At 33.1% G+C, this 21129-nt stretch overlaps 3 protein-coding genes across 3 annotated transcripts in view; 1 reads left to right on the forward strand and 2 right to left on the reverse strand.

Moving 5' to 3' along the window:
• LOC137616421 (uncharacterized) overlaps positions 1 to 21129 on the forward strand; it is a 742648-nt gene that overhangs the window by 109321 nt on the left and 612198 nt on the right. The gene's annotated exons all lie outside the window — the stretch shown is intronic.
• LOC137615874 (uncharacterized) overlaps positions 1 to 21129 on the reverse strand; it is a gene marked incomplete at its 3' end in the record, with an annotated part of 165388 nt that overhangs the window by 910 nt on the left and 143349 nt on the right. Inside the window, exons 5-7 of the mRNA XM_068345563.1 lie at positions 2443 to 2579; positions 1278 to 1330; positions 553 to 696 (exon numbers count right to left, since the gene is read on the reverse strand). Coding sequence (XP_068201664.1) covers positions 553 to 696; positions 1278 to 1330; positions 2443 to 2579 — 334 coding nt within the window. The remainder of the gene's footprint in view (positions 1 to 552; positions 697 to 1277; positions 1331 to 2442; positions 2580 to 21129) is intronic.
• Positions 12930 to 21129, reverse strand: part of LOC137616735 (receptor-type tyrosine-protein phosphatase C-like) — a gene marked incomplete at its 5' end in the record, with an annotated part of 9160 nt that continues 960 nt past the window's right edge. Inside the window, 10 exons of the mRNA XM_068346736.1 lie at positions 12930 to 13240; positions 13570 to 13705; positions 14188 to 14339; positions 14472 to 14600; positions 15017 to 15603; positions 15876 to 16008; positions 16752 to 16862; positions 19130 to 19270; positions 19488 to 19564; positions 20387 to 20471. Coding sequence (XP_068202837.1) covers positions 13169 to 13240; positions 13570 to 13705; positions 14188 to 14339; positions 14472 to 14600; positions 15017 to 15603; positions 15876 to 16008; positions 16752 to 16862; positions 19130 to 19270; positions 19488 to 19564; positions 20387 to 20471 — 1623 coding nt within the window. The remainder of the gene's footprint in view (positions 13241 to 13569; positions 13706 to 14187; positions 14340 to 14471; positions 14601 to 15016; positions 15604 to 15875; positions 16009 to 16751; positions 16863 to 19129; positions 19271 to 19487; positions 19565 to 20386; positions 20472 to 21129) is intronic.

Raw genomic sequence — 21129 nt, forward strand, 5'->3', positions numbered from 1 at the left:
ATATATACATATGCATAACATTTATATATGTATATATGTACACATATATACATATATATAGTAGATAGGCGAATTAAAGCTCAACAAATAAATGGTGCAAAATGATGAGGCATCTACTTTCGTTTACCTACTGTATATTGTATTTATATGGTATTAATATATATATATATATATATATATATACACACACATATATATAATATATATATATATATATATATATACATATATATGTGTGTATATATATAGGATACATGTATATATATTCACATATATTCATACATATAAATATAGATTTATATACATATATATACATATATATATATATGTATATATATACTATATATATATATATATATATATGCGTGTATATATACTGTGCATATTTATGTACCGTCTGTAATGATGTGGCCTGTTCCAATAAAATATTTAAAATCATCCCTTCAACAAAGGCCCTTTGAATGCATAAACAACTCTCGGAATAAAGATTTCCAATCACTCGAAAGTAAAAGTTAATTTTAACAAGAGATTTCAGAGAAATTCTTGCAGTACCTTGTGGGTTATCAATATCCCCGTAGTTCCATCTCGTGATGCTATTGGTGGACAATGTATTGTTTGGGTCTTCTGAAAGACACAAGATGTTCAGTTGCTCATTTTGGTAGTTGTTGTGGACCAGAAGAACGTCGACTCTCACCTCTGGAAGACATGAAATTGGAAAGAAACGAGAGAGAGAGAGAGAGAGAGAGAGAGAGAGAGAGAGAGAGAGAAAAAAAAAATGTTAAGTGAAGTATTCAACATACTTCATCTCTCTCTCTCTCTTTTTCTCTCTCTCTCCCCGCCCCTCTCTCTCTCCCCGCCTCTCTCTCTCTCTCTCTCTCTCTCTCTCTCTCTCTCTCTCTCTCTCTCTTAAGTTGTTAATTATTTATTAAACATACTCTAATCGACCTCGATGACCATTGATGTCATGATGCCAGATAATCCCAAATCATTTATTAATTAATAAATTTATTAATTCTATCTCTCTCTCTCTCTCTCTCTCTCTCTCTCCCTCTCTCCCTCTCTCTCTCTCTCTCTCTCTCTCTCTCTTTATATATATATATATATATATATATTGAAGGATAAGGAAAATGGAACCTCTCTCTCTCTCTCTCTCTCTCTCTCTCTCTCTCTCTCTCTCTCTCTCTCTTATATGATAACTATTAACTGAAAAAACTAATAATCCTTTCTTAAACATTTCAAATATTTAAGAAAAATAAAAGCAAGGTGTCTAAACTTACTTTCAGTAACGAGAGTTTCGGCGCTCACCGTATACACAGATCCACTTGGCTCCCTGCAGTAAGGTACGGTGGAGATTAGCATTCTTAGTTACTGGTTGGTTTTTTCCATGAAAATGTTTGATCTACGTAAATACTTCTATATTGATAGTCAAGACACGTACCTATGTTTTTAGCTATCTATCTCATTATTATTTCATCTGTCTATACTAACGAAAACTTCCTAAAGAATCAAACGGGGATTAAAAGGTTGTTTGCTCCGGAGTTTAATCTCGTCTTATCAAATAACGCAATCCTGTTCTGTCTTGCAAGTTAAGGTTTTTAACTTTCTTGATAAAATGACATTTTGGCAGCTGTCAATCATCACCGGTGAAGGGAGAGATTACCGAAAGAGAAAATGTTTCTCCTTCTCATTGGAGATGACCTTTTTCTTGTTAATCTTAGTCTTTGCATCAATCCTATCTGCGTAGTAAATTGATTGATAGATTATTGCAACATGGATTTTAATAACTCGATAGATAGATCATGACTCACAGGGAATTTTGAGACATCTTCAGTGTGGATAATATATTATCCTTCCTTGGCGATAGAAGAATCCAGGTTCACTTCTTAATAGTAAAACGATAAGTAGATATATATCAAAATAACTTCTTTCCAATTTTCTAATTAAAGATTGACTAACTGGTGATCCGGATCACCACCAAAATCTAATCACTTCTAAATTAGCCTTTTTCCAACATATCTTGAAATTTTCATCAAAATTCATCTGTCAATTTTTGGGTTAGGCTGGTGACAAAAAAAAAAAAAAAAAAAAAAAACAGAGGTGAAGACAACTTCCTTGGCGAAGGTAAAAATTATATTATTGATAATAAGGTAGATTTCTCTTGCTTGAAGGTACACTCTGACACACTGTTCTGTCTTATTTATCATCCTTTTAGAAGACTTTATAGTTGTATATAAAAGATTTATGTTAATATTGTTACTGTTCTTAAAATATTTCATATTAATAATTCATTACCTCTTTTCAGTATATCTATAATAATAATAATAATAATAATAATAATAATAATAATAATAATAATAATAATAATAATAATAATAATAATAATAATAATAATATGGTTGAGTGTCTTTTCTGCTACTGAATAATATCTGAACGGATACTTACAAGCCTTCAGAGCACACTCTGTTTCTGCAGGTGCCCTGAATAACCCTCCCAGGATCGTCCTTTCGCTGTGCAAGCAGAATTCCACCGCTCAGACCTAGCGCTCCAGCGTGAAGTTCAGCTAGACAAGCGTCAGATTTCTGTTCGTTTTGAGGGAAGGAATAGTTTATTGTTTGTGTTTATACCCGACTTATGAGATATGTTACTGGGGAAAAGCACAATGTACCAAGAAGTCTTCAGTTGCCTAGGGGAGTCATGGGAGATAACCGATGAAATATTCCTTGCTCTTGAGGATTTCACCTGTACCATGTATTCTGCCAAAACTAAGACAAAGGAGGTTGACCAGCTTCGATACCAAATGCTCGAGTTAAAGTGCAGTGGGCAGTCGCTGGATTCAAAGAAGAATGTTGATCTTTCATCTCTTCAGCCACCAAGAGTAATTAAATGAGCAAATCAGGAGGTGAACTATCAGGTTGCGATATGGAAACGTGCCCATTATCCTAAACCTGAGGTCTCTCATCCAGCTGTGGATCATGGTTGGATAATGAATGATGGAAATCTAGAACCCTGTTGGTTCAAGGGAACTGCACTTCCTACAGGTATGGCTGATATACTTGAGACGTCTGATGATGAAAGCCTTGATGAAAACAATGGAAGTGATGGAAATTTTGATGATGACTATGAAAGTGATGATAGTGGGTCCGACTTGGACTAAGAAAGTTTCAAGTAACAAGATGGTGTATTTCAGGGTCGAAGGACCAAGGACCTCCCTTGTATCACAAGATATTTCCAATAATTGCCTTTCCATTAATTAAAAGTGGACCCAAAGCAACACAGTGTGAATTTTTCCAATGAGGTCTTGCATCATATGAGTATATTGTACATTCATGTACAGTTTTATTGTATTTCATTCATGATTGTCGTAACCTTCAAATAAAGCATTTCTGTTGTTGATTGAGGTGACTTTCCCCAAATTTACTGACAGACTTGTTGAGACTGCTTTTATTGGATGCTGTGATCTCAAGAACCTGGGTGAGGACACGAATATTATCTCTCTTGCTGCATTCATGGAGGAGTTATAGCCAATTCAAAATTACGGTGTCCATAGTGGCGGCCATCTTGAATTCCAGCATGAGGTAATTAGTTGACATTGTTGAGAATGCTTATTTTGGATTCTCCGACTCCCAAAACCTAGGAAAACACACCAAAATAATTTCTGTAGCCCCTCTATAAGAAGAGTTATGAGCTTTATCAGTTTTTACGATTTTGAGGCAAAAAATGACAAATTTGAAAATTGACTTTTTTACATAACATCTCATTACCATGATTTGGTCAATAAGTACACTTAATGGGTATCATTCTATTTCTTGAGGTCTCTAGAGATGAAATAAGGCAGAAAAAGTCATCAGATATTGGTCTGGCTGGTCCTGGGGTTACATTTATGGAGGTGCCTAATATTTTCACTTGACCCCAAATTTGGTGACCTTTTGACCTCTGGTGACCTAATTATTAAACATAATTGCAAATTGTCTATTTTATCTGTTAGAGTTATGTCTAATTAGTTTCCCCTACCCCAAAATTGGCAGCTGCAAAATTCGATGATATCATCAAATAAAGTGGCCGAGGAGTGGTAGTGAGTCCCTATTTTTTCAATGGGAACATTAAAAAAATGAAAATATGGATCAAATGCTACAACCTAAATGCACTTTTATCAATTTTAAGGGGGGGTGCAAGGTGAGCCCCCTCAGCCCACGGACTATAGGTCTACCTACTGAGTCATCAGTAGCCATTACCTGGCCGTCCCTGGTCCTAGCTTACGTGGAGAGAGGGCTTGGGCACTGATCATATGTCCCTTGCCTCTGCTATTCAAGACCGACCTTTAAAACCTTTAAACATGACTGTCACCTGTTATGTTGAAAGGAAGACGTTAAATACGAAAGAAAATTGGCTCTCATCTTTAAAAGACCAACACCACCAACACCAACGATCACAGTCTCTCTCTCTCTCTCTCTCTCTCTCTCTCTCTCTCTCTCTCTCTTTACGCCCTCACCATGTGGTAGGATGACTCCTGGTATTAGCCTTCCATGTCTTGTATAGTATTTTGGAATAATGTCCCTACCTCTCTGTCCGCGAACGTTATTCACTGCTGAGTTTGACAAGGAGCTACATATCGCTCTGAATTTTTATGAGGGCCAAACACAATTCCTCACTCTAGTCAGGAGATTTGATTAGCTACTTAGTAGATAAGACTTCAAGGGGTATATATGATTAAAAAGTTTGAGAACCCCTGAGCTACTAGTTAGTGATATATATATATATATATATATATATATATATATATATACAGTATATATATATATGTGTATATATATATACATACATATATATATATATATATATATATATATATATATATATATATATATATATATATATATATATATATAAAGTGTAATATAAATAATTCTGTATTTATTTATATGTACATATAATTATGTATGTATATATCTATCTATCTATCTGTCTATATATCTAAATATCTATATATATATGTATATATACATATACATATATATATATATATATATATATATATATATATATATATTACAAAAAAGTTGCTCCCCCATGGAGGACAAACTCACTAAAATAGACACGACAACATTCAGTCCCACAATGCAAGCCTTTTCTTATGCCTATAATGAAGGCATTGCAATAAAGCGTTTAATCCTATGATAAAATATGTGTAATTCACCCTCTATAGGTCATGGAAGTTGTGGTTCTTCCTTTCAGAACCTCCTGAGTCGTCCTTTCCTCCTTCCCAGAATTCTTCGGCTGCAAACTCTTTTCACCAAATTATCATCTTTCATGTTCATCACATCCTCAAACCATTTCGAAACTCCCTAATCCAGCTTTTATCTTGAGCTAGATTTTTACTAATTCTTCTACAGTATGTGGCTCCACATTCTTCCCCTTCTAGTCCTTTTTGAAAAACATATAGGCAATAAAACGTTTTGTCTTAACAATTGTAACATTTTATTACATTTTAGATTCATACGGAATATTTACCTTTCATGAAGGAGAGCTGGCCCATAAATGCCTTCATACATTCCATCCTTGGTTGTCATAGACTGGGTATTTTTTTACTAATATTTTGCTAAATATTAGCCAATAGTTTAAGAATTTTTCATGGGAATAAATGGTGTGATGCGTGATTCCAAAGCCCGGTTGGGAATGTGGAAGCCTTTAAGGCCCAATTGAAAAATATTTGAAAACTTAAAGCTAAATTCTGGTATCTTTAAAAAAGATTAAAAATTGCTAAGCGAAATGTGCATCAAAATGTGCGCTTGCTTAAAGATGTGGGAAGTCTTATCTGTATTAGAGAGAGAGTAGATTAAGTGGCAGAGGTAATTTCTCGTGAAATATAGGGTACTTCAATATTCGAAACAGGATTAAATGATAATAGTTCAACTCCTCGATCTTATGAGATTGCTCAAAGATATACGAGTTACTCCCAACTGTATGGTTTATGGAGCTGGCTCAAGTTAGTGTAAGGAGTCTAGTGGGACAAAGCCTTAGCCAAAGGGATGAGTCGGCTTCGTAGTCTAGGTTTGATTGGGTAAGGTCTTCTTATGTAGTATCCAAAGGTTAGCTCATGCTCTGCAGTATCCAAAGGTTAGCTCATACTATGTAGTATCCAAAGGTTAGCTCATGCTCTGCAGTATCTAAAGGTTAGCTCATACTATGTAGTATCCAAAGGTTAGCTCATGCTCTGCAGTATTTAAAGGTTAGCTCATACTATTGCTCTGCAGTATCTAAAGGTTAGCTCATACTATGTAGTATCCAAAGGTTAGCCCATGCTTTGCAGTACCTAAAGGTTAGCTCATACTATGTAGTATCCAAAGGTTAGCTCATGCTCTGCAGTATCTAAAGGTTAGCTCATACTGTGTAGTATCTAAAGGTTAGCTCATGCTCTGCAGTATCTAAAGGTTAGCTCATACTATGCAGTATCCAAAGGTTAGCCCATGCTCTGCAGTATCTAAAGGTTAGCTCATACTATGTAGTATCCAAAGGTTAGCCCATGCTCTGCAGTATCTAAAGGTTAGCTCATACTATGTAGTATCCAAAGGTTAGCTCATGCTCTGCAGTATCTAAAGGTTAGCTCATACTATTGCTCTGCAGTATCTAAAGGTTAGCTCATACTATGTAGTATCCAGAGGTTAGCCCATGCTCTGCAGTATCTAAAGGTTAGCTCATACTATGTAGTATCCAAAGGTTAGCTCATGCTCTGCAGTAATTAAAGGTTAGCTCATACTGTGTAGTATCCAAAGGTTAGCTCATGCTTTGCAGTATCCAAAGGTTAGCTTATACTTTGTATAATCCAAAGGTTAGCTCATGCTATGTAGTAACCAAAGGTTAGCTTATACTATGTAGTATCCAAAGGTTAGCTCCATGCTCTGTAGTATCTAAAGGTTATCTCCTACTAGGTAGTATCCAAAGGTTAGCTCATGCTATGCAGTATCCAAAGGTTAGCTCATACTATGTGGTAACCAAAGGTTAGCTCATGCCATGTAGTATCTAAGGGTTAGCTCATGCTATGTAGTAACCAAATGTTAGCTCATGCTATGTAGTATCCAAGGGTTAGCTAATGCTATGTAGTAACCAAAGGTTAGCTCATGCTATGTAGTAACCAAAGATTAGTTCGTGCTCTGCAGTATCTAAAGGTTAGCTCATACTATGTAGTATCCAAAGGTTAGCTTATGCTCTGCAGTACCCAAAGGTTAGCTCATGCTATGTAGTAACCAAAGGTTAGCTCATGCTATGTAGTATCCAAGGGTTAGCTCATGCTATGTACTAACCAAAGGTTAGCTCATGCTATGTAGTAACCAAAGATTAGTTCGTGCTCTGCAGTATCTAAAGGTTAGCTCATGCTATGTAGTAACCAAAGGTTAGCTTATGCTCTGCAGTACCCAAAGGTTAGCTCATGCTATGTAGTAACCAAAGGTTAGCTCATGCTATGTAGTATCTAAGGGTTAGCTCATGCTATGTAGTAAACAAATATTAGCTCATGCTATGTAGTATCCAAGGGTTAGCTCATGCTATGTAGTAACCAAAGGTTAGCTCATGCTATGTAGTATCCAATGGTTAGCTCATGCTATGTAGTAACCAAAGGTTAGCTCATACTATGTAGTATCCAGAGGTTAGCTTATGCTCTGCAGTACCCAAAGGTTAGCTCATACTATGTAGAATCCAAAGGTTAGCTCATGCTATGTAGTAACCAAAGGTTAGCTCATGCTATGTAGTATCCAAGGGTTAGCTCATGCTATGTAGTAACCGAAGGTTATCTCATGCTATGTAGTAACCAAAGATTAGCTCGTGCTCTGCAGTATCTAAAGGTTAGCTTATGCTTTGCAGTACCCAAAGGTTACCTCATACTATGTAGAATCCAAAGGTTAGCTCATGCTATGTAGTAACCAAAGGTTAGCTCATGCTATGTAGTATCCAAGGGTTAGCCCATGCTATGTAGTATCAGAAGGTTAGATAGGGTAAGGTCCTTCTATGTAGTATCCAAAAGTTCGATTGGGCAAGGTTATCCCATGTGGTATCCTAAGGTTAGATTGTGTAAAGTTAGGATGACCTTATCCAATCTAAACTTTGAAATAGATATGTAATCTTTCTTTCGCAAGCTGTACACAACTATATTTCTGAGTATAAAGCTGTAGATTGGGTCACTATCCTCCAATCTAGCTAATTTAATTAGAAAATTAGAATATGTTACAATATGTATGAACACGACAAAGAAATATTAAAATTATGAGTTTAGAGAGAGAGAGAGAGAGAGAGAGAGAGAGAGAGAGAGAGAGAGAGATATGGGATAATCGATAAAAGATACCTAGAGGGAGAGAATGATTAATTTACAATAGTCGAACAAAAAGTATAATCTGATTGTTAATAGACAGAATGATAATGATTGATACTGGGAGGGAAAAGGAAAAGTTAGGTCTCTCTCTCTCTCTCTCTCTCTCTCTCTCTCTCTCTCTCTCTCTCTCTCTCTCTCTCTCTCACACACACATACGCACATGTATATATATATATATATATATATATATATATATATATATATATATATATTATATATAAGTATATATTTCTATATGTATATACACACACACATATATATATATATATATATATATATATATATATATATATATATATATATTTATATCTATATAAAAGCATATATATATATATATATATGTATATATATATGCGTATATATATATATATATATATATACTGTATGTATATATATATATATATATATATATATATATATATATATATATATATACTGTATATATAAACTTAACCATTGATTTGGAAATATATGTGACTGTATGCTGAATAGTCTTGATCGTCATGAATTTGAAATGCATTGCTACAGAATCACTGGAGAACAGATCACTAATTACCGCTATCCAGAGTCAAAGCCAATCCGGTCTCCTGAGGAATTGAGGTTTCACTATACTCGAAACAGATCCGATCTGAATTGAGTGCCAACTCAGGCACGACTAGTCTGCCACAGAATTGTTTGATGCCAGATATCAATCGGACAACAACAACAACAACAACAACAACAACCGACAATAAAAGACAACAAACATGAATCTATGACGTTGTTTGAAGTCATCTTCTAATCTGACTCTGTTTCCGGTAACTGGTCGTTTAGTGGTGATTTCTCCTCTGGTGAAGGCGCCAAGTCAAGGTTTCTTACTAAAAGGATGTCCTGTTCGTCATTAAAATCGAAGATTCTAAGTTTCGAAGGGATTTTCAAATGTCGATTAATAAATTTCCTTAATAATTGTAATTAAGCAGACGCGGGAGTTTCAAGTAGCGTTTATTAAGCTTCATTTACTTTGAGTAACGTTAGTTTATTGTGGATAAACTAGATAAAAGTTATGTTGGAACACCGACTTTAAGAGCAATTAAATAATCATGATTCAAAGCAAAAATGTTTACATTTGAATATCCTTCTCTGTTTGTCTGTTATGCCAAATATTTCATTTATTCAAAGAATCTGAGTGACTCTCTAAGAAGAAAATGAAGAAGACGCATGTAATGCTGTTCAGTATCATCTGACGGAAGTCAATTTTCTTATGTTTCAGAAATGGTGTAATGTCACTTTAAAATCCCGTGACTCATGGCATTTTTTTACTTGATTTATGCATTGTTTGTAGATATTTATCTTTACTTACAAATGCCTTTATATAGTTCTCATTAACATTCTAATCCATCTACCAGTTCCAGAGTAGAACTTCATTTTTTTAGAAAATGAAATCAGCCTCTTATAATTAGAACATATACATATTATTTTTTGAATATCTATCTTCACTTTATACTAACTCTAATAGTTGTAAGATATTTTCACTAAGGTTTATAGCTTTAAGGCTGAATACGAATAGAGGAGAAGTTGACATCCAACTCAATACATTACAGGACGGTTCGGCAGAGAAATGCGAGGAAACGAAATATCTCTGACTATCCAGGGAGTACTTCCTATCTACTGTAAATTATCTCAATTGCCATTTGAAGAGGTCTGTGAAAAAGACTCTACTCTTTATTCATATTTGTGTATCATTCTTCTTCAGCTCATCCATGGTGTAGATTAGCTACCCAATCACCGTTTTCTTGTTGACTGTTGCAAGATATATTTGAGTTCCTCTCCATTTTCTATCCCATCTATCGAAATTCTGCTTGTGACATACAGTAGTACTTGGCTATCTGCATTAAATTGTTCTATTATCTTCAGAAACGTATTCCAGGATAGATAATTTTACTGGTTTTGGTTGTAAATCATGCATTATTGTTTATGTGTATTTCATTCATATCTCTCTAACCAACATTCAAGTTTGTTTGTCCTGAAAATTCATAGTCTGCCATACAAGGCCTTTGCTGATTTCCTTTGCATTAAATCTACTACTGTATATGTCCGTCAGTTATATAGATTTGCCTGAAGCTGTAATTTGTTTCATTCTAGATCACTGTCAGGCTTAGCACATTCAGGCGTGCGTGAAGAGGTTGTTGTAAATTTGTGGTGTTTTCCTTTTATTTCATAACTTTACTGTATACATAAATTGACCATAAACAGAAGAGTTTGGAAGGCATGTCGGAGGCCTCTATCCTGAAGTGGAATAGCAACGCCTGATGATGATATATACATATCTGCATTTTATACTAGACCTTTACTTGATGCCATTCTTTCAATGAGAAAATTTTCATCCATTTTTTTTTTTTTCGTTCCAATCAAGAATAAATTACTTAGTCAACAGAAATAAACCTCCATGCAATGGCTGGTGTAGGTAATGAAAACTGAAGATAAAAATGAGAATGCTAATGTAACAGATAAGATAAGGATTAAAGAATAATTTCCATTACTCTAAAAACAATCATTTTAATAATTTCAATAATAATAACTAAAAAGAAAAAAAGGATAATGATACAAATAGAAAAATTAAGTAACACATTGATTTATAAGTGTAAGCTACACATATGATCAGTGCTCAAGCTATACAGTATATCCATCCATGCTATGACCAGAGAGTGGCAGACAATGGCTGCTGATGATTCACTAGGTAGATACATAGTCTCTACCCATTCCTATCTTACAAGGACGGTGAGGCTGTTGACACTACCCAAGATTAATCGGGCTTGGAAGGGGGCTCAAGCTCCCAACCCAAGCAACGCTTCTAATATGCGATGATTTACATTTCCACCCAACTTGCACTATTTATAACTAACCTACATGAGTAAACAATACCAGTTACGCAGATTGTTTTTTCAAGAACTACATTCATGCCTTTTGATTAGCTCGCAGGATAAAAAGGGAGACATTTACGTATCCATTCAATGATGAGCAAAGTGATTTGGCAGTTGGCAACTGCAGTATTTCTATCCATAGACATCATGCGAAAGTAGAGGAGGATGTCATTTGTTTTGGTTACCAAGTAATGAATTATTTATTTCTTGAGCAAACAAACCTGTATCCAGAGTGGAATAAATCTAGATATGATTTGATAGATAAAAGGAGAAAAAGGTAAGAATTTTGCTGTATGGAAGAACTTTTCTTGTGTGAGAAAGCCATCTCGACATGAATGGGACGTTTGTAAGAGCTGAGGTTGGCGTAAAATGAGCTATCTGTCTAGCCCAATTTCGTTGCAATAGTTAACCCCTTGAGCGAAGAAGAATTATTTGGTAATCTCAGTGTTGCCAGGTGTATGAGGACAGAGTAGTGTAAAAAAATAGGCAAGACTCTTCGGTGTATGTGTAGACAAAGAAAAATAAGCCGTACCCTCTATACCATTGTCTTCCACTGTCTTGGGTTAGAGTTCTCTTACTTGAGGGTAAGCTCGGGCACAATATTCTATCTATTTTCTCTTCCTCTTGTTTAGTCAAAGTTTTCATAGTCTTTATAGGAAATATTTATTCTAATATCGTTACTCTTCTTATTTTTTTCCCTTGTTTCCTTTCCTCACTGGGCTATTTTCCTGTTGGGGCCCCTGGGCTTATAGCATTCTGCTTTTCCAACTAGGGTTGTAGCTTAGCAAGTAATGCTAATAATAATAGCAATAATAATAATAATAATAACTAGAGAGAGGGGTCCAATGTAGTACTGTCTGCCTAGTCAAAGGATCCAATAACTCTCAAGCAGTAATATCATCAATAATCTGGCCTAGTCTTTACACATCCTCCTCTCGCCTCATACACCTTACAGTACAAAAAAAAAAAAAATAAAATAAAATAAAAAAAAAATTAAAAAAAAATAAAAAAAAATCCATCCTCAGGGGGTTAACAACTGTACTGTAATTGTTCAATGGCTACTTTCCCCTTGATAAGGATAGAAGGCTCTTTACCTATGGCCAAAAGCTCTTCTAGGAGAAGAACACTCCAAAATCAGATCATGGTTTTCTAGTCTTGGGTAGTGCCTTTAGCCTCTGTACCTAGGTCTTCCACTGTCTTGAGTAAGAGTTCTCTTGATTGAGGGTACACTTAAACATACTTTTCCATCTGTTTCCTTATTTGCTTTCCTCACTGGACTATTTTCATTATTGGAGCCCTTGGGCTTATAGCATCCAGCTTTCCAGCTAGGGTTGTAGGTTAGCTAATAATAATGATAATAATAATAATAGTAATAATAATAATAATAATAATAATGATAATGTTAATAATAATAATATGCTGAATCGCATTCTAAGACTATATGGTAAAAGTATAACAACCTTCCTATGAAATAATACAAAATTTCATAAAAGAATTACATTTTCACAAGTAGAGGTATTTTATGGGGCATGACCAGATAAGATGGACAACCCCATGCCCTCTTCTACCACCGACTCGGAGAGAACAAGAAAAACAAACAGTGCAACTTCATTAAAGACACAATTTAAAGTTCCTGTAGAGAGATTCAACTGAAAGCTCTCGTGGGAGATATTGCTCCTCAAATGGTACACACACCTCTTCTATAAGGTTAGACAATCAATCAAGCAAGCAAGATTCTTTCATTTCACACCAATAATAATTCAAATTTTACACATTCTATAGCTCTACTTAAACATAGCTCATACTTCAAGTTTCCTCCGTTGGCATTTTAAGTTAGAATTTCTTGCCTCTTTGATGCGGTCATCAATCTTGAGTATGTTAGCTTGGAGGATTCCGAAATGATTCTCAGTCAAAATTTACCATAAATGGGGAAATCCCTCAAGTAGATTGAGGATGCAAGGTAGAGCATTGCATACTGTTGCTGTAAAGGAAAGATATTACAATAGTTTACAAGGTGGAAAACAAAATGCGATAAGTAAAAACTATTTGCTTGAGAATAATATTTAAATTGTTTATATTTTACTGTAGAGTAGTATGATAACAGCCTTTGCATAATTTGAAATACAAGGAAAATCCCAATTAAGAGACTAACATATTTTGGCCTAATGGGTAAAAGAAGTATTAATTTAGTTATCAAAACTAAACAACATCCAATAAGCGCTAATATGCAATTATACATCGATTCTATGTATGCCATAACAAAAACTACAAAATATCCACTTTAAGCATAAAGAACTTTGGAATTCCTACTTCACAGGTGATGAACTGGTGGCGGCATTTTAACAGTTTGACAACTGCTCTGTAGATGTCAAAAACTTGCTCAATTTGAGCTCGTTGTAGGATGAGCATCAACCCCGCCAGTAGACCACATCCCGTTACGCCATCCCTGAAAATAATTTCCTTATAAACCAACCTTTAGAGAAAGAAAAGTTTCTTTCTTTACCACAGATACTATGTTTCGTTTGATGCTATAATTTTGTGATGAAATACCATTGTAAAAATTCTGAAATTCTATTTATTTATTCCTATCACATGTAGGCTTTTATTATTAGATATAGAAGACACAGGGATGAGTGTCTTATATGAAGGAGACAGGTAACATTTTGATAAAACTTGTTTATTGATAAGGTGATTAGCTATTCTAATAAAAGGAATGCAGTTAACACAGAAATGTAACATATTGCCTTACCTTATATACTCAACAAGAAACACCTGTAACCATATTAGTTTTGTAAAATCATAAAATTATAAATATATAGCCAAGAACACAAAACGTCAGCCTGTATGAACAGCGTCGATTAATAGATACAAAAAAATATATACGCTCCAAGAATCTATAAAAATGAGGATAAGAAGTATTTCTCTTACCCACAACACAGCAGAGGCGGCCCAGAACCCAATTGTGTGACAGAGTGCAGTAACTTGTCAGCTAGATTCAACAAGACATTTGGACACTCTGGAGTGGCATGCCCATATTCCCAGTTAAGAACGACATAGGCAGTTAATGTATGCTGCTGTCCCTGAAACGGGGAAATGAATCCAGTGAAATAACTATTAATGTTATTGAAATACATCAACTATTAATGAATATACTAAACAACAGTTTACAATCATTATAGGTACTATCGATGGCTATCATTATCTGCACTTACACATGGGTTTCTCACAGTCAAATTGTACTGCATCAGGTCTGGCCCAGAAGGAAATGGAGAATCCAGTGTGATCTTGTAACCGGAGACATTCATCTCTTGATTTTCCTCAGGAAGCAAAGGAGGAAACTCCTGAAAAGTTTGGATGATTTTATGATATGAATATTTACATACTGATCAAATGAGCAGAAACTAGTTATATGATATATTCAGATGTCTATCACAACATTAAACAAAATACTTCTATATATCAGAGAATACATAATTTGTTTCATTTTTTTTAAGGCGAACTTTTTCACAAGAGAAAAGTTATAAATCCTCAGGGTGAATATTGAGGGCCAAACTTCATAAAGATATTTAAAAAAAGGAATCAATCAATTCAGTATACACCAATATATTATTTTTAAGGAAAATAAACAAAAGCTTGAAGGTTTGTAGAAGTGTTGATTTACAATACAAATGTATTGTGAAAATATCTAATACATAAAGGACTACATAAAAGTTTTTTTTTTTTTCAACTAAATCGTAAATCCTTGTACTCTACTAACCTTATCATGGTTTGGATAGTGATTAATTAGAACAACAGAGGGACATTTCATATCCATGATCATCCTCCAAAATTTAGCTTGTGTTTGTCTCAAAGGATGCTCAGTCACAAGAAATCTATCAGATTTACTAAAGCCGTGAATATGGACTGCATTAATGTACTGTGATTCCTCTTTCCCATTCACCATCTGTAAGTAAATTCTGTGACTGTCACGAGGCAAGATGTTTGGATTTCTATTCAAGTGTCTAAAAGCTTCACTGGATGAATATTCGTAAGGTGACGGTGTTGGAAACGCTTTAATTTTTTCATATTCAGAAAAAGAATTTGTCAGGAAATGTTCCAGACGTTTCTGAAGGTTAGTTGAAGTAATTTTAGTGACGTTTCCAAAGAAGACCTCATCTGTGAACTCAAGAGCTAGGATGTATTGCTCTATATTTTCTACAAGACGACCCCTTCCACTTCGAAGTTTAGCTAAAACCTCGACGGGATCAATGCTACCCTGAATATTCAGCATTTCTTGAAGTAGCAATACCATTAGTATTGTTCCTGTTCTTCCAATCCCAGCAGAGCTATGGACTACAACACCACCTGTTTAGTAAAATGTATTAAAGTTGAAGGGAACAGGAAGACAAAGTGTTTCTATATTCATATTTATATAAGCTAACAGATCATTCCAGCTTATCTTCATTATCACACCGGGTAATTCTTAAAGCTACATATGATACAATACAATATAAGCAGAATCATACAAAAAAAAAAAAAAAAAAAAAAATAGAGGCTATGGTCATTTTAGCATTTGTGTACCATTTATCATCCTTTTCACGGTTTGAACCAAACATTTGTTCCAGAGCAGCACATACCATTATCATGGTTGTCCAAGAAATTCGTAACCAGGTAAGAGATGGAAATTGCTTCCTCAGGGACCCCATGATCAGGCCAGTTTGTATAATGATAATGTGTCACAGTGTGTCGAGGGATTGTGTCCACAAAGACCTGAAATTGGCATTAGAAAAGAAATTCAGAAACTACATACCTCTACGTTGCCCTAAATGTTATTTCTTTTCGTTATATATATATCCAGCAATTTTCTTTGCATATGCCTGCTATTTGATATAGAAATAGAATTCACGTACAACGACAAAGTACAAAACATTGCCTTGTAAGATGAACATGTCCGTCTGAAACTAAGAAAACGTTAATCAAGGTCAGTGATTATGGTTAGGACGTTTATAGATATTATGAACAGGTCGGTAATCCATTTATTTATATCATACGCCAAATTTGTCATAGAGTGTAAAGTAGTTACTTTTTGAAAAACTTGAGAAAACTAATCAAGTTTTTCACTTTGTGATAAAAAAAAAAGTTTTTAAAGATTATATTCAATGAAATTTAGTAGCAATCCTGCATTTAATAACCGATAGATCATCAGTCATTCATTTAATAAACGGCAGTGAAATTTCTTAGGTCATAATTAGTAATTCAGTGACATAAACAATTGAACCGAATCAGGAACTAGTTGTTCTTGCTGAAACAATTTTATTATATCAAGAAAGAAAGCTTTGTAAGTCACTTACATTTTTCATGGTAGATTGCATCGGAAATTTTCTAAAACAATGAGAAATTTCTCATTCAAAACTACATTCTACTTTCTACCATCCACTTCTAGTATCTTCCTATCGAACACTCCCGTTTACTTCATTTCTCAACTTAATTTCACTTGGAACTACGACACTCACCTGGATTGTAGAAACAGTGAAGTAGGGCTCTTGTTTAGAGGAGGTCACTTGAATCGCGTAGTTTTCAAAGACCAGCGTTTCTTCATGACTCATGTACTTGCCAACCTTAACCTGATGACGATGAAAATCCCATTAGAATTCAAAGTCAGTATTAAGATAACACAAAATCAAGTCCGTAACATTTATCTCTCTCAACATTGACTTCTGTGCAATGAGCAATTGTGACTAGATTTGTAGAGTTACCAATTCCAAAGACAAATTCGACTCCAGAATTATATATATATATATATATATATATATATATATATATATATATATATATATATATGCACACACATAAATGTCCCTTGACACACACACAGATATATATATATATATATATATATATATATATATATATATATATATATATATATATATACATATAATATATATATATATATATATATATATATATATATATATATATATATTTATATACTGTATATATATATATATATATATATATATATATATATATATATATATAATTTATATATATAAAGTGGGAACACCTTAACGTGGTGAAAGGGTTTGTTTATCGTCATGATCGGCAAAGCTGCGCTAGTCAGGGCCACCTGTAATAGGTTGGTTTGTTGTGAGCAATCAGACGAAAATATCCCACTTTCACCAATCTGCACTGGCTAACGTGGTGATGAAACTAGCCAAACCCCAGACATTATCAAATATTAGGGTGATACACAAACCCTTTCACCACGTTAAGGTATCCCCATTTAGAAATTGATATATATATATATATATATATATATATATATATATATATATATATATATATATATATATATATATATATGTATACAGTATATATATACATATATATATATATATATATATATATATATATATATATATATATATATATATATATATATATATATACAGTTTATATATATGAAAATATATATATATATATATATATATATATATATATATATATATATATATATATATATATATACAATATATATGTGTGTGTATGTATATATATATATATATATATATATATACACTGTATATATATATATATATATATACAGGGTGTTCATTTTAATAAACATTAAAAATAACTCAAAAACAGATAAATACGTGAAAATTATTAAAAATGAGTAGATATTGATTTTTTTTACCTCATATAAAACACCTCTTTAAGTACACCAGTAGTTACACGAAACCCATCAAGACGGTACTCTATGTCTCATGCCACCAAAGACTAAGAGGGGTCGAAAAATCGTGAAATAGAATAAACACTGATTTGTTTAAGGCTATGAATACCTGATCTGGCTTTTTCGTTACTTTTAGATAATTGAAGAGTTACCGAAATTGTAAGATGATCAGATTAGGTTATCAAATGCTGCAGTTGCCATCCACAGGTTGCCCTTCTTAACATTTATCGCATCAGCTAATAACATTTACGCTGAATTTCAAGTAATCCTTTCAATAGAATCAAAGTTTTCTTTTAGTATATACTGTCCACTATTTTCTTGAACAAAGTTATGGGTAAGTATCCATATACTGTTGATATCATATCAGTTAGTATATTAGTTTGATGTGAGACTGCTTTCCATCAAGAATAACTTAATTACAAGTCTCCTTTGAAACAATTATGGATTCGCTAATCTCATAAGATGAAGTTTGGAAAGGGCTTGAAAATACTATACCCGAGTAACATATCAATCTATAGGGATCATTGAACACAATGCTTTTGAACTCTAAATAATGACATTCCAAGGGTAGAGCTAAGTATCAAAGGGCCTGCGGTGGCCTATTGGAAACGTCGCTACCTGGCGATCGCCAGACGAGAGATCGGGTCAAGCTCAAACTCTACAGTTTCTAGTAGAGTCTGCAACCGAACCATCATTGTGAGCTAAGGAAAGGGGGTTTGGGGGAGCCTAGAAGTCTATCTGCTGTCATCGGCAGCTATTGCCTGGCCCTCCAGGTTATGGACCAATCACCTTTTATGTCAGTAACCCACCACTTGAATCATGGTTCCAATATTTAAATATACAATGCAGTAGGAAATTCTATTAAATCTTTATTTTTTAATCGATTTTTGCAGTATATTTTGCAAAACGTATTGGTAATATGTTCCTTGATTATTTATTATTGCATCATTACATTGTCTCAAATAATCCTAAAACTTTCTTCGGATTCAATGGCTGCTTTTTGTCACTTTGAAAAAGTTGCTGTCCACGTGTTTTTTTTTTTTTTTTTTTTTTTTTTTTTTTTTTTTTTTTTTTTTTTAAACAAAGCCAGTTTTGTTTGGAAGTATTTTACCCCTTGTTAATAAGGGTTTGGGTTGTACATGTAGTAGACATTACCTTTCCGCCTTCTTCAAAATTGGCTACCATGATAATCGCAGTAACTTGCTGCTCTAAAATCATCCTCCAGAAGTCTCTAATAGTGGGTTCCGATTGATCCTTCGGCCCTTGAGTGGCTATGTACTTGATGCTGGAATACCCCTGAGTAAGAAAGTAAAACAAGTGACTAAAACTCTCTCTGGAACAAATAGTCTGGAATGAAGGTGCGAATTAAGGAACAGTTCTGAAACACATTGGGAATTAACTAGCATGCAGTTGATAAAGCAAAATCCAACTGATTATTCAACTGATATAAACGTATTTTGAATTTTGGCGTTCGATTGATGTAGAAGAGGATTTTTATAGTAAAATTCAATACCTGAATGTAGTTAGCATTGATATAATCACTTGATGGATCATTGTTGATTATGCTCAATTTAATCCTTGTCTCATCATCTGTAAAAAGAAATAAAACAATATTAATACCATCTACATTAATGATCCCAAATTAGGCTGTTGTTCAATAAATGAAAGTGTTGCCATCAAATGATATAATAATGACAGTACAGCTTCTGCTGATCTTAGTAATGATGACGGTAGAGTTTATGAGTCAGAGACGAGGCTCATTTTAGTCTTCACTGTGAATGACAGTTTGGTGAAAATGATTTCTGAAAAAAAAATTGGTTGCGAGAATGATGTAGCTCTGAAAGAAATTATCACCATTTCACTTTCCAGCAAGAAATGTGAGATAAAATAGGGTTTTAAATATTATATTAGCACAAAGTAGAAATGTGTTTACGAGATGATTTGGCAAGGAAAAAGGAATAGAAGTATATCTTTAGCATTTTTAAGATTGCATCCATAACTGTACTCAGTTTTGCAAAATTTCATGGACAATGTGCCAAGATAATCTGAAGAGATGATTTAATTCCACTTCACAGAAATACCATCTGAATCTAATGTGTTCCTCATGTGATGCCAACCTCGCTGGTCAGGCCATAGAATATGTTGGGTTGACATACACTTATTGAAGACATCGGTCTACTGAGAACTTGCTCAAGGCCACTATCTACGTGAGGGTGTGGCGGAGGGCGGGGGAAGGCAGTTCATTATGATGAAAAACACTACATTATTATTATTATTATTATTATTATTATTATTATTATTATTATTATTATTATTATTATTATTATTATTATTATTATTATAATAGATTTCATTGCTGTTTTTGTTGTTTTTAGTGTTATGACCACAGATGAAATTGTTGTAATAACTTACATGGCAGATTATTTCTGTATCTATTCTTCTTTTCGTTCACTGGTAGAGCTCCAACTGTTATATCTCTAAGGGATTCTGGAATCGACTGGAAGAAAAGTTGAATACATCTATCAATGGTATGTATAAAGGCGACGTGGTAACAATATCAACCCTAATCACTTACTGATGTTGGAGGTTGAACTCATCAGGCAGTGCTACGTTTTATATATATATATATATATATATATATATATATATATATATATATATATATATATATATATATATATATATATATTTATATATATATATATATATATATATATATATATATATATATATATATATATATATATATATAAATATATATATTTATATATATATATATATATATATATATATTTATATATATATATATATATATATATATATATATATATATATATATATATATATATATACAACTAAATATATGTGTATATATATATATACATATATATATATATATATATATATATATATAAATATATATATATATATATATATATATATATATATATATATAAATATATATATATATATACAACTAAATATATGTGTATATATATATATATATATATATATATATATATATATATATATATATATAATATACAGTATATATATATATATATATATATATATATATATATATATATAATATACAGTATATATATATATGTATATATATACAGTATATATATATATATATATATATATATATA

The sequence above is a fragment of the Palaemon carinicauda genome, chromosome 22, assembly GCF_036898095.1.
Source record: "Palaemon carinicauda isolate YSFRI2023 chromosome 22, ASM3689809v2, whole genome shotgun sequence".
Lineage (NCBI taxonomy): Eukaryota > Metazoa > Arthropoda > Malacostraca > Decapoda > Palaemonidae > Palaemon > Palaemon carinicauda.